General features: G+C 46.2%; 1 protein-coding gene across 5 annotated transcripts in view; it reads right to left on the minus strand.

The window, feature by feature from the left end:
* prkg2 (protein kinase cGMP-dependent 2) overlaps positions 1-14,364 on the minus strand; it is a 107,955-nt gene that overhangs the window by 63,912 nt on the left and 29,679 nt on the right. For all 5 annotated transcript variants that reach the window (XM_078543816.1, XM_078543825.1, XM_078543790.1 and 2 more), the window contains exons 6-7: positions 13,685-13,748; positions 2,037-2,114 (exon numbers count right to left, since the gene is read on the minus strand). In XM_078543816.1, the coding sequence (XP_078399942.1) occupies positions 2,037-2,114; positions 13,685-13,748 (142 nt within the window). The remainder of the gene's footprint in view (positions 1-2,036; positions 2,115-13,684; positions 13,749-14,364) is intronic.

The raw sequence follows: 14,364 nt of genomic DNA on the forward strand, positions 1-14,364 counted from the left end.
AGGCTGCCTCAAGATGGAGGAGCCCTCTGAAGGTTTCTTCAATTGTTAAAAATCTGTGGCTACAGCTGCCATACCATTGTTAAGGAGGGGGGATGCCTCCATAGAATGACCCTCATCTCTGGAAGAAGAACAGAATTAGAGGAGGCATCGATATCCCTCCAGCTAGCAGGCTCTATCCACAGGGGTGGGGATGATGGGTGGGCAACTCCGATGGCAGGAAGGTCCCATCCCAAATCTTTCCAGCAGGTAAGAAACAACCACCGCCAGAACCAAAAGTGGGTCCCAAGCCACATGGGCAGACAGCGCTACCCCGTGTGAACATTACCAGTGGTAGCAAAGTAAGAGGTCACTGATGAGATCGCTGCCCTCAACTGAGGATGGTGATCACCTCCCAGAACCCACTTGGAGATTGTCACAGTTTACCTGCCGATCTCCCCGTATCGCAAGGATCCCTCCGGAGACCAGTAAAATGCTGACTGGGTCAACAGATGGCTGTTAACTGGCCAACTAATTGATTTTAAGTTGGACAGCTGCACTGCTGAGGTTCCCACCCCTGAGAATATCCAGCGGCAGTCAGAAAATGAGGACTGCCATCCCGACATCTTTAGCCGCCATTTCCCAAGGTCTTCCAACCGCAGCCTATCTTCAAAGGGCCAGTAAAATCCAGTCCCTGTTTCTATCAGAAAATGGCTCCTAATTGGGCCCTTAAGTGACGTAACTGGCTCTCTGCCTCTTTATTTAACTGCTAACTTTCTTGCCCAGTCATCCTGAGAGGTTCCCCAGGAGGTGGGAATGCATCCGGGAACCATCCCAACACGGCTCTCCCCCATCTCCCTGACCCTCTGCTTCCAACCTTGTCTCTGTGGGGCTGGGGAAATTCAGCCCATTGTTCCGGTTAGCAGCAACTTGCTTTGACTGGAGTGTAAAGGAGACCATTTGGGAAAGGCTGCCTGTTACACATTCCCTGCCCCATTTTCCTTTCCATAAAAATCAGCTGAGGTATATAATTGGTGGCTGAATCAACATCACCGTTTTACACCCCCACCAAAGGTGCAAGTTCCGGCTGATGCTATGCTTCTTGCCTTGTCCTTCAAGTGCTTCCTGTGGGGAAGAGATCTAATTAGGCAACCTTGTTTCTGTTTGTAAGTAATAGGTTAATTAATGGGCAGGTGTAACTACTTACAGGCTTGTGGTTCCAGGTCAGCAGAATATAGTACAATAAAACATTCTTTTTTTGAGATTAAGGTTATTGACCATGTCCCACACTACGGGGTTGGGGTTTTTATGGAGACGCCACCCTAATGAGGTGCTAAAAAATTCAGAGCAGAATCCCACTGCTTCAAAAAACTTGAGGTCCTTTTAAATACATTAAAGGCACTATTAATACATAAATGCAAGTTGTTGTTCAGAGGCCAAAGGTGTAGGTGCCAGAAAAAAAAGTTTCAAATTGATTGTAACTTTGAACTGAACTCATAAAAGTGAATGTGTCAAAATAATTTGATTTTACTATTATTTTCTCTACCAAAATAAAATGTAGCAGTGGAAAATTGAATGCTTAAATATAGTTGTTTAAAGTGAAAGGAGGAGAGTGCTGTAAATGTGCAACAGGCTGTTGAAAAGATAAAGATGAATAAAGACTTCAAGGGGAACTCTTTGTCAGAACGCTTTTGTGTTTGAGATTGAACGATTCAATACAGAAATATAGAATGTTCTCACTCTTCGTGCCCGAGACTAACAAATTAGTAATTTGGGATTTACAATCCTGTCCAATAAATTGAGGTAATTCTGCCTGTGGAATTGTAAAACCTTTCTCCATCCTGATTTTAAGAAAGCCACCTCTTCACCCATTGATTTTTGAATCTCCTACCAATCATAAGCTAAAGTGCACACAAGAGAGCACTATTCTGAGGATATCGGGTTATCAGATAACTACATTGTCTGACTAATGCTGCAGCTTGCAGAAAGTGCATTGGTAAATGCAGGAATAGGATATATGATTTCTGACCGAATGCATCTAAGAACATTGAAAATCTTACCTTTCCTTTTGCCAAGATGAAGAAGGTGCTCCCTTCCTCACCTTCCCGGATAATGTAGTCTCCTTTATCATAGTATTCCTATAGGAAATCAAAAAATTTGTTACAAGGTCCAGGTTGGTCTTACTTTTGATTTTCATTTTTGGATGTGAAACTGCGTCTTTTGACACACTGATAAAAAAAAACCCCAGATCCCACACCACCAGGACAGCCTCACAACCAGTGGCTTATCAAGAAATTGAAGCTGCACATGCAACCTTTCACTAAGTCACTTACTGCTACCAGTCTCTGATGCCGATGTGAGATCTCGGCAAGTTTGCACTCATACACTCACTCAGCATACTGGCCACTGCACAAATGCTGGATCTCAACTGTGCATCAGGAGCAGGGACTCCTGACTTTCAGAATTCCTGATCCTGGCACAGCATAACTGGATCTCAGCCATTTTCTGGTTGGGAGACAGACAAAACCTCATGAAATCCAGGGCCCATTGTATCTTTCTGTATCTCCTCTTATCAAAACCGTTCATAATTTTAAAAAGTTTCATTTGCACTCCACCCTTAAATTTATTTTGCTCAGAAGATTAAATTTGCCTTCTTTATCTGTTGTGTTGTCTATTGTTGAAATTATGTTACATCAGTTTCTTCCGGTTGTCCAAATGGCCTGGAACGATTTCCAATTCATTCCCCTCCCCCTTGTATTACAGACTGCCATCTGAAACATGTTAGACCTCTCATCATCCAAAGCCTGTGTCCTTCCAGTGCTGAATCTCCTTGCAGAGCACAAGCATTGTCCATGATATTTGGAATGATGACCCAGGATTTACGGGGAAAGTGAGTTTATTGTGCACCTCATTGTTAATGTGTAAATTGTCCAGTAATTTGAGGCAAGGGAGAGATACACTACGAGTTGTGACTTGCCATTACCAGCGGGATAATTTGCACCACTCCATTGTTAACCCCATGAAAACATGGGGCTTATCATCAACCTCTCCAAAAGTTTCAAGAAAGTGCTATATTTGCGCAATGAACACAATTGAAAATCACCATAGAAAGTTAGGGCTGGTACTTAACAGTGCAAGGACATTTAGTGATGAGATTTATGGCCCTGCAATGCCATTTAATCCCTCTGACCTGGAAAGGTAATAGGGTTTGAAGGGGATGTGGGGAAGAGTGGGTGGGGGCAGAAGACTGATTGGCCTGAAAGTCCAAAAATAAAACCAAAAAAACTGCGGATGCTGGAAATCCAAAACAAAAAATAAAAAAATACCTGGAAAAACTCAGCAGGTCTGGCAGCATCGGTGGAGAAGAGTACAGTTGACATTTCACGTCCTCATGACCCTTCAACAGAACTAAGTAAAAATAGGATTTCACCCCTCTCCTATTTTTACTTAGTTCTGTTGAAGGGTCATGAGGACTCGAAATGTCAACTGTACTCTTCTCTGCCGATGCTGCCAGACCTGCTGAGTTTTTCCAGGTATTTTTTATTTTTTGTTTTGGCCTGAAAGTCCAGTTAAGATGCAAAAGGTAACCCAGAAATGGCAACTGGTCGTTCCAGACATCAATTAAAGCCCACAATGCAACCCATGCTTACTGATAGTAGATATAAGATTCATTGAGACTTTCATGCAGTAACCTGGATGAAAGTACCACAGCGCTTCCTCGCTCTGGGCACCATATTTAAAGCACACCAGAGCGCAGCCTACTTCATGTCCACAGACCAGGACTATTCCAGGGGACGGATGGCCCCAAAAGCAAAGAAGACTCCAGCCCGCAAATTCAGAGTCACATGTCTGAGGCACCTGCTGGACACAGTGGAAGGCTACCACAATGTCCTCTAGTCCTGATCTGGCCACAGGAGGTCCACCAGAATCACCAATCCAGCCTGCAAGGTGGTGACAGCAGCGGTCAGTGCCACCGGAGCATAAAGGAGATCTCATCCGTCCCTCCAGGATAAGTCACAAACCCATCACACATCCACAGGTATCTCACACCTCAAGAGACAACACCACTAACTCTCACACACACCCACACATCTCCATCAGGCTCATATCCTCTGGAGCTCACATCCTCATCTCGTCCATGGCTCTGCTCACCATACAAACATTCCACGCAGTGCCATGTGTCCTGCACACACTCTCACCATCTGTTTTCATGCAGGAGAAGCTGGCTCACATCAGCAGGAAGAGATCCCAGACTGGGGATGGAGTGGCCCACATTAGGCTCCTTGCTCACTTTGAGGAGCGTGCCATTGTGCTGACTGGTGAGGATGCGGACCATGTCTGCAACGATGGTGAGGTCAGCGGTGAACACCCACATGAAGAGCCTGCACCACATCATCCCTCTCTCAATGCAACTGTGAGCGCTCTCTCTCCTGCTTTTGATTTTGCTGCTATGCACTAACAATCTCTACTTTGGTCCACCGGGATGTAAAGGAAATTTAATTTTTTTCCTAATATTACTGTGGGATACTGAAGCAGGCTTGTGGGGCTGTGTGTGTGTTGTGTGTGTGTGACAAATTTAGTTAAACTGAAGGCAGCCAGACTGCAAGGTTTAAGTCATCAAAGGGATTAGATGTAAAAGCATGCATTTTGAAATGGAAATGGACGAGCTAACATTTGTAGATAAATTGAGAGATTATTTGAATTTCAGAGGGAGGTTAGAAGATGACAAGGAAAATGGTTGCATCTTGCCGGAGTTCACAGGTAAACAAGCAGTGGGGATTTCATGTCCTTGCTTTTGGGTCAATAAAACAAGATGAAAACATGAAAGATTCTTATATACTGGGAAAGGTAACTTCCAAAGAAAGCTTAAAACAGTGGGTTTCAAAGATATAAAGGGAGAAAATATATTTAAGGAAAGATTGAAAGCTGTATGTGATGTGGCCATGTGAGATTGTGAAGAATGTACTGTGAAGTATCAGCTTCTAGCCAACCCAGAGAAGTGCTTGTTTATTCCAGAAAGCAAAGTTTTGTTCAAAGCTTTGGAATTCCATTATTGAGCGGGAGGAAGAGAAAAGCTGTGAAATACCCGCCTTATAACAATGGTGGGTGCCTTATGGTAATGTTATTGGATGTTTTATAGATGAGGAATCTATTTGGACTGTTGCCTGGAAAAGGGTGTTTAGTTTGGGAGTCTAGCTAATTAGAAACCTTTTAGGAAATGTTATAAACACTAAATTTAACTGTCTAACTGTAATCTTGATGTGTTTAAGTTTTCTTTTCTTTTATTAATTAATGTTTCAATTTAATATTTAAAATATCCAGAAGTGATAGTAGAATCTTTACTTTTGACTTCAGTGCACATACCTTCACATAATAAAAATAAAAATTGCAAATCATTGTGATAGGTTGGCTAAGTTTCCCTTTGGGATTTAGTCAGCCAGGCAATTGCCACCTGCCATATCATAACAAAATCTTGGCTCTTTGCAGGACTTAAAAGAAAATTTCTTAGTTGGCTTGCAGTTGGTGAATCTTAAGGCTATGAGTGCAAAAAGAACACTACACTCAGGAGTTGGTGTTGAAGGGATTTTAAAGTGGTTTGTCTGCAAAAATGGCTTTAGCAATTGTTAAGACTTTTCTGGGAGTAGAAGATGAAACCCTGATCAGTTTAGAAAAAGTAACTAAGGCTCAGTTAACAGAATTGGCAGATAAGTTGCAATTTGGATTAACCGCAGGGGTGAAGAAGGCAGACATAATTGAAGTAATAGTACAGCATTTCAAATTGGAAGGGACACTAGTGAGACCACATTCTCCAAAGGGTGGGTCACTTGAAATGGCTAAGATTCAGTTAGAAATGAATAAATTTTAATTAGAGGTGCAAGAAAAAGAATGAGCATTTCAAAGGGAGCAAGCAGAAAAGCAGGAGAGAGAAAGAAGGCAGGAAACGGAATTGGAAATGGAGAAGCTAGCAATGGAGGAAAGGGAAAGGGAATATCAGCTTAAAAAACTGGGCATTAAGAAAGGTTCTGATGGTGAAACGACCATCTTCAACCCAAAACCCAATGGGGAGATGTTTAAATTTGTACAGGCTCTTCCGAAGTTTGAGGAAAGGGATGTAGAGGCATTCTTTATTTTGTTTGAGAAAATTGCTGAGCAAATGAAATGGCCACAAGAAATCTGAACATTGCTTTTACAGTCTATGTTGGCAGGTAGAGGAGGTAGGTATATGCATCACTGTCAGAAGAAGTATCCGTGTATTATGATGCAGTAAAAAAAGGGCTATTTTGAGTGCATATGAGTTGGTTCCTGAGGCATACAGGTAGAAATTTAGGAATATAAGGAAACAGCCTGGACAGACTTATATTGAGTTTGAGAGAGTAAAACAAAGTAATTTTGACCATTAGATACTGACATTAAAGGTAGAGATAACATATGCAGCTCTTAGAGAAGTAATTATTTTGGAAGAATTTAAAGATTCACTTCCTTTGGTAGTTAGAACTCATGTGGAAGAACAGAGGGTTAAAACGACTAGGCAAGCAACAGAGTTGCTGATGACTATAAGCTGGTCCATAAAACCTTTTATCATCACCTTTTTAAATCAGAAAAAAGATAGAAAGTGGGAAGGTGAAAGGAAGGCAAGTAGCCAGGTAGTCAGGGAAGAGAATGGACAGCTGGAAATTCTCAGGAAATTTCTCCTCAGACCAGAAAGGAAGGTGCTGAGAGTAGAAGTGACACTGAAAGACTTAGATGTTTGCATTGTAATCAAGTTGGGCACACACAAAGTCAATGTGCTGGAGGTTACAGGGAAAACCTATTGCAGTAACTGGAACACAGAAAATGCTCTGGAAATAAGAGTACTGTGGGCTCTGAAATCCAGAGGCATGAAAAACCAGTGGTTTGTGTACAGTTGGAGCAGGAAGAATCAGTGGTAGCTAAAGAAGTGGGAATGTGTTCACAACTTACCCAAGGGAGTTCTAAAGGGCAGGTTACAGAGTTGTTTGAAGATTTTATATGTGAAGGGAAGGTCTATCCATGCATATAGGGTGGAGCAAGCAAAGATACAAAAATGTTAAGGTACACAGAGGCTAGTCAGTCCTTAGTGTTATGGGATAGTGCTATTTGTTGTCCAGAGGGGGTATTGCAGGAAAGAGTATTAATAAGTGGAACTCATGGAGATACTGAACATATTCCATGGGTAAGGCAAATTTAAAAAGTAGGCTGAAAACAGACAAGGTGATTGTTGGAGTAGTGGAAAAATTGCCCATTGCAGGAGTTCAAGTTATCCTAGGTAATGATACAGCTGGGTCACAGATATTGGTGATGCTTACTGTAGCTGAGCAGCCTGTGGTGACACAATCAACAGAGCTATTGCAGAAAGAGCATCCTGGATTGTTTCCAGATTGTGTAGAAATGAGATCACAAACTCACAGGTTGAAACAGGAAGGGGAGGAATCTAAAAGGCAGGGGAAGGATGCTGACATCCAATTAGTTGGATCTGTCTTTGAAAAGATTGTGCAGGAAGAGAAGGTGGGAGAGAGTGAGGCTGAACGATGTGTACCATGCACTTCACTTCTTCAGTGGAAGCGAGTGAGAGGAGCCCATACAACTAGCTCTATGAAAACTGGGCCTGATCAGCACTTGCTTGTGAAATATGCAGGTATCTGTCTGGTTTAGCACCTCCAGGCGAGTCTAAACAGTGGTAATAATCAATTAGGGCCAGAGCTGTGTGCTAAATCAGATTTTCAAAGAGCTTTGGCTTATAAGCACAAATCAATATAGTGTCTGTTTTCACCTTCTGGCCAAAACAACCTCTTACTGTTTGCATTTTCAGAAGTTTATCACAAAACTTCATATCACCATTTGTTTCACAAAACCTTCGCCAGTGTGTTTTTGTATTTTAGAGGAAAATGTATTAATATTAAAATGAAATTCAACAGTCTGTAATCATCCATTATTATGTGCTTCCTATTCACAATTAGATTTGGGTCTAACAGCTGACCCTATTCCATTAAAACACTTTTAATTGAAGAGAAGGAAATGCATTCCCAATAAGGTCATGAGACAATTAGGTCCAACAGGAAATTCGGGCGAGTTTATAGCTCCAGTCTCCCTCAGTGTCCTCTAGTCAGTGATATCATCACAAATTACCACTGTTAAAATGGAAGAAAATTAATCTTAAAAAAGATGTCAAACCTTTTATTTCAGATAGTTTTCACATTTTAAACATTGAATAATACTTGTGAAAAATAGTAAATCTTAGGGATGAATTTTCCGGGACAGGGGGAGAAGAATGTTGGTGGTGCATTCAACAAGGCAACCCCTGCAGCAAGAACATGCTATGGGTGACCTTGAGGACATGAGGGTCAGGCTTCTGCCCCTCGGTGAAAGGAAGCACCACCTTCAAGAATTGCTGGCCAATCTGATTGGCCGTGGGCAGCTCCAGCAGTCCCAGCAGTGCCTGAACAGCAGGTGCTGCTGGGACTGCAAGCAGGCCCCAGGATGCAGAGAATAATAGATCCCGTAGGACCCGGACTAAGGTGAGTCCCAGGCTTTTAGGGCGGGAAGGGATCAGGGAGCCAAGGGAGTGAGGTGAGGGGGATGTGGGAGGGGAGTGTGGGGTTTGGAGGTCTAGAAGGGAGACACCAATGGGGGTTATCATCCTGGGAGGGGGTGTCCCTGATGCTCACAGGGCCCCCCACAAAAGATGTACACCCACCTTTTTACTGCCTTTTCCACAAAGTTGTTTACATAACGGCCTTCTGAATCTCACCCGTCTGTCCTGGCGACCGTAATATTCAGGTTAATTGGCTTAACAAACTCAATTGTATATTAATAATTTTTCCAGAAATAGGCAGGCTGCCAATTTTGGTGCCCGCCTGCCTACCGTATTATGGGGACCATGTTGGGACGTGGGCAGGAAGGCGGTGGGCTAGCCACCGCTCATATGTTATATGCCTCCCCCCCCATCCCACCATCAAAAACGCACCCAGCAGTGGGAAGGGTGGGGGGGAACACAACATAAAATACAGCCCTTTTAGGAATCTTTTAGGAGAAAATACAATGGCCAGGATTTTACTTATGGCAGGTGGGCTGATCGGGAGTGGGTGCAGGCGAGCACGGAGCTGATTGCCGCCTGCGATCAGCTCTGTGCTGCCATTTTACGTGGGCGGGCCAATTAAGGTCCGCCCAGTGTGAATCACGGCTCCTGAGAGCAGCGGGAAGGTCCAATGTGACCCAGCGGCCTATTCAAAAATGGCGCAGGTAGCCTTCCAAAGGCTGCCACCGATGTCACACAGGAGGATGTCCGACAGTGCTCTCGAAGAGCAGGCCAGGCAGGAGGGCAGGTTGGTGGGGCAGTGTGCCCTGAGTTTTTCGGATAACTGCCTCGCTGCCCTCCTCGTGGATGTGGCAGCACACTGTGACATTCTTGTGCCAAGGGGTGGGAGGAGGAGGCACCCCCACATGAACAAACGTGCCTGGGAGGAGGTGGCAAAAAAGATCAGCTCCCACGATGTGGTGAGATGCGCCTGGGTGCAGTGCAGCAAGCGGTTTAATGACCTTTTGCGATGGGGAAGGGTGAGTACTGTGTTGGCACGGGTCACTTAGCACAGTAGTTAGGTAGGACCCCCCGCAACTCAGAATTTTGTTTTTGTTTTCATTCATTCACGGGATGCGGCCTTCGCTGGGTGGGCCAGCATTTATTGCCCATTCCTAGTTGCCCCTGAGAGGGTGGTGCTGAGCTGCCTTCTGTATCTGCTGCATGTGGTGCAGGAACACCCACAGTGCTGTCTGGGGGCGAGCTCCAGGATTTTGACTCAGTGACACTTGTGGAGCGCTGAAACATTTCAAAGCCAAGATGGTGAGTGACTTGGAGGGGAACTTCCAGGTGGCGGTGTACCCATCTATCTGCTGCCCTTGTCCTTCTAGGTGGTAGTGCTCATGGGTTTGGAAGCTCTTAGAGTGTGAGTGGCAAATGTGATGGAGGCAGCATCTGGGCAAGGGGGTCAGCCCTGGCTGCTTGGAGTGAGTGTATGGAGGCTCCAGGGTCACGAATCGGATGAGCCCAGCAATGTTTCACTCAGGTGGGGGTGGCAGGGCTGCAATGGCAATGCAGGTACAGGGTGAGCTAATCAATGCTCCTCTCTCCTTTCAGGAGAAGACAGCACACAATAATACAGAGCAGCTGTGGACTGGCAGACGGCAGCCCCACCTTCTCATCATGACCAGATACGAACAGGAGGCACTCGAGCTGGAGAGGCGCCAAGCGCCCAGGTCAACCGGCCGTGGTGAGGTTGGGGTGCCACTGGGAGGTAAGAGTGCCGTGCACTGAGATCACAATGTCTGTCAGTGCAAACATTCACTGTTGACTGTACATTGAATTCAGCCTCCAACATGGGATCCCCATTGATAATGGAAGGAGGAGCGCATCCCGATCCAGGTGCCAGGCATGCACATTAACAGTGTAACAACTTCTACTAATCAAATGTCCTTATTCTTCCTTTCAACCTCACCAGAGCACACCCACACTCAGGAGGCAGAGGGACCGCCACTGACCCCTGAGGGTCCAGAAGATATAAACGCACCAGCGTCACACCCTCTCAGCCAGGCAGGCACCAGCGCAGATACCAGCACCTCGGTGGGGATAAGATTGTCGGCTAGTGTCTCAGTGCACAGCGGTGAGGGCATTTCACACTCGCTTGGGTTCAGGCGGAGGCAGAGAGTGCCCAGGGCGCCGACAGTCGGAGGACTGCTGGGGATCAGGAACATGCTCAGTTGGTGGCTGATGATGGGCCTCTGGAGTTGTCCTTGCGGCAGCAGATGCTGGAAGTCCAGCAGGGTGTGCAGGAGGATCTGGCAGAGATACATGAGGGAATGTATGCCATGGTGTCCGTGATGGAGGAGTCCATGCAGAGCATCAGCAATGCAATGACCCTCATGGCTGAGTGCAATGCCTCCTCCATGGAGAGAGTGGCGACTTTCATGGAGAGGATCCTCCAGGACAACAATCAGGGCCTCCTGGGGATGCGCTCGGGCCTGCAAGCCCTCAAAGCGGCATTGACCTCAGGTGGTCAGTGTCAGTGTGGGAAATGGATTGGGCACCCAGTATCCCAAATAGGTGCCCATCCATCAATGGTGAGCAGGGAGGTCCAAAGTGACCTCGTGTTGGCGTACGAGCTGCCTGTTGACTCTGTGGGCTCCTCTCAGGGCGCTCCGGATGACGACAGCAATTCCTCCCTCTGTCAGTGAAAGTGGGATCCGATGAGGCTGCGGCAACTGGGGAGATGCCAGCCGTGCCCCTGGCCGCGCCCTCCCAGTCGGGGCCAGCACAGGCTCCACGGGCCAGAGGACGCCCACCGAGGTCATCAAGGCCAAAAGGACAGCAGAGTCAGCAAGCTGTCTCCAATGCCAATTCCAGCGAGGGGGCAGCACCTAGACATAGCACCCGCAAACATAAACGTAAATCACCTTAGGCACAACATGGGCTTATCATTGGTGATTTTCTTTTGCCCCCTGTTTCAGTTGTTTTTAAGTAGTGTGCTGCTCAACACCTTTTAATGGACTTTCATTTCTGTCTGAAAATTAGCAAGCATTAAATGTTTTAGTTCTCAACAGGCTTCTGGGTTCTTCATTAGTTCTGCAGGTGAAGGGGAACCCATGATGTCATGAGTGACTTGTTTGTCATTGAGCTTTATTGACAAGGCACATAGTTAATGTTCCTGACCAGGCAAATGTTACTCTCAGGTATCGAGTATTGGAGCCTGTAGCCCTGGCATGTGTTGGAGGTCCATCTGTGGTGGGCTAGCTGAAGGAACGTTGGATTAAAGCCTGCTGGGTGTCCCTGCCTCCCAGGAGGTTGCCCGGGTCAGCGTCAATCCCCTCAGCATTCTCCTGAGTGTGATCATCCTTGGACTCACTACCGGACTCACCGTCTGCAGTCAGAGCAGCTGCATTAAAATCTTCTTCCTCCACTGCGTCCCCTCTTTCCAGTGCCAGATTGTGGAGAGTACAGCATGCAACCACTATCAGTAACACAGGATCTGGGGGGTATTGGAGTGCGTCCCCTGAATGGTCCAGGCATCGGAAGCGCATCTTGAGAAGACCAATGGTTCTCTCTACCACCCCACTTGTGGAGGTGTGACTCCTATTGTACCGCTGCTCCGCCTCTGTTCTTGGGTGGCGGAGGGGATCATGAGTCACCTTTTGAGGGGATAGCCCTTGTCACCCACTAGCCATCCACCCTGCCGGGCTGGAGCACTGAAGAGCCCCGGCACCTGGGAGTGTCTGAGGATTTACGTGTCCTGGGAGCTGCCTGGGTACCTTGCACAGACTTGTAGAATCAGCATCCTGTGATCACACACTATCTGCATGTTCATGGAGTGGAAGCCCTTCCTGTTGACGAAGGCACCGGGCTCACCTGCTGGTGCATTTATGGCCACGTGTGTGCAGCCTATTGCACCCTGGACGCGGGGGAAGCCAGCAATCACTGCAAAGCCTCTGGCTTGCTGTGCCTGGCTGGCCTCGTCTGAGTGGTAGTGAATGAAAGTCAATGTCCGCCTGAACAGAGCGTCTGTCACCAGCTTGACACAACTGTGGACAGCTGACTGGGAGACTCCACAAAGATCACCCACTGACCCCTGGAAAGAACCAGAGGCATAGAAGTTTAGGGCAGCCGTGACCTTCAGCATCACCCATACATTTGGAGCTGATCTCAGGGCCGATCATCTGACAGATGGAGGTCACTGTCTCCCTTGAGAGACAGAGCCTCCTTCAGCACTGCACCTCAGGGATATTGAGGTAGCTGCATTGCCGCCTGTAAACCCTGAAACCCTGGCGTCTTCTACGGCCCCTTCCACCTTCCACTTCCTGTTGGCCATGCGCCCCTTGTGCCTGCACCTGTCCTCCCAAATGTGGCTCCACTGGAGGCTGGATATGGACTCCTGGCCTCCTCCCCTTCTGGCCCTCCCTTCCTCCTCAGAGGAAGTGCCCCCATTGGAGAGCACAGTCCCCATTCCCAGGGTAAGGGAAGACTGTCTGAAACCTGCAAGGCCCCAAGTGTTATGATTCCTCCAGAGTCTTGAACTGAAGCCTGTTCTTTCTGTCAAAGCAGCTCTGAAGAGAATTGAAGTTGTCCTGTTCACACAAGCAAGTAGCAGTAAGTTTAAAAACTAAAGTACTAACAACTCGCATGAGCGAGCCCACTCACCCCTCTTATCCCGCCCGTGGGTGAGGTTTTTAAAAATGTGGCATACCCGCCTGCCCGTTGTGCCCGTGTGACGCACTGAAAATCGCACAGGCTGTGAAAAATCGCTGTCAATTACTGCGTCCAGGGCCTTAACTGGCCCATTAATTAATGGCGGGTGCGCCTCGGAACTCATAGCGCCCGGCCTTCGAAAAATTGCGATGGCGCGCGGTGACGTCGGGTCACACGCCCGACATCATCATGTGTCATTTTACGTGTCGACGTGTCGGGCCCGCCCCTTCACGCCAACGGCAAAACTCTGCCCTATATTTATATTTACATTTCTAAATCCTGCTATGATGAATACAGCCTCCTGCTCAGATTTTTGAACTGTATGCAAAAGGCACAATTCCAATACCTCTGGAGTATCCAATACTTATCCCATTATTTTGCTGTAAAGATGGGAAACAGAAAGGGCTATTGAAGGACTGCAAGATATTTCCATTATTTCCTTCCTGATAAATAACTTACTACTTCCAAGCAGTCCACTATCTTCATGAGTTTATCTTCTGGTAGGTTCTTAAGCAGAGAAACACTAGAGAAATATATGAAACAGCAATCATTAAAAAGCATTCTTGTTTCCAGTGACCTTGTCAAACAATTATTACTAAATAAAGTTTGATGTTAGCCATTGAGCTAATAATTTGTTTGATCCTGTGAGTCCTGTCTGTAACTGTTCAGGATCAATTTACTTGCATAAAAAATACAGTATAGCGGCTAACGTTTACAGAAATACAAAACAGAGACAAGGACAGTGCAACATGATATTTCAGGATGGGCGGGGAGGCAGAAAGGAAATGAGGCTTTTATTTCTCTGGGGAACTGTTCAGATTCTTTACTTTGGCAAGGGAGAGTAAGTAAAGTACTTTCTATGCATCACAGATTAGGTGAGCAAGACTAGGCCTCAACCTGCTGCAGTTAGAACATTAAGTTGAATGGTTAAAAATTATTCAGATGAAATCAATAGCAGCAACAGGTTTGATGTACTGGATAAAAATGATAAACATGAAGGTTATTTCACATCTTCTCTGAATTGATGTTCCAAGTGCAGCTATTGGTTCTAAATTTTGATATGGGCTGGCCTGATCACAGACCAAACTTCAAAGGTAGATTGTGTGAACTTCAGTGTCCACGTCAATATTTATTTCTCA

The sequence above is a fragment of the Cetorhinus maximus genome, chromosome 1, assembly GCF_964194155.1.
Source record: "Cetorhinus maximus chromosome 1, sCetMax3.hap1.1, whole genome shotgun sequence".
NCBI classification, from domain to species: Eukaryota; Metazoa; Chordata; class Chondrichthyes; order Lamniformes; family Cetorhinidae; genus Cetorhinus; species Cetorhinus maximus.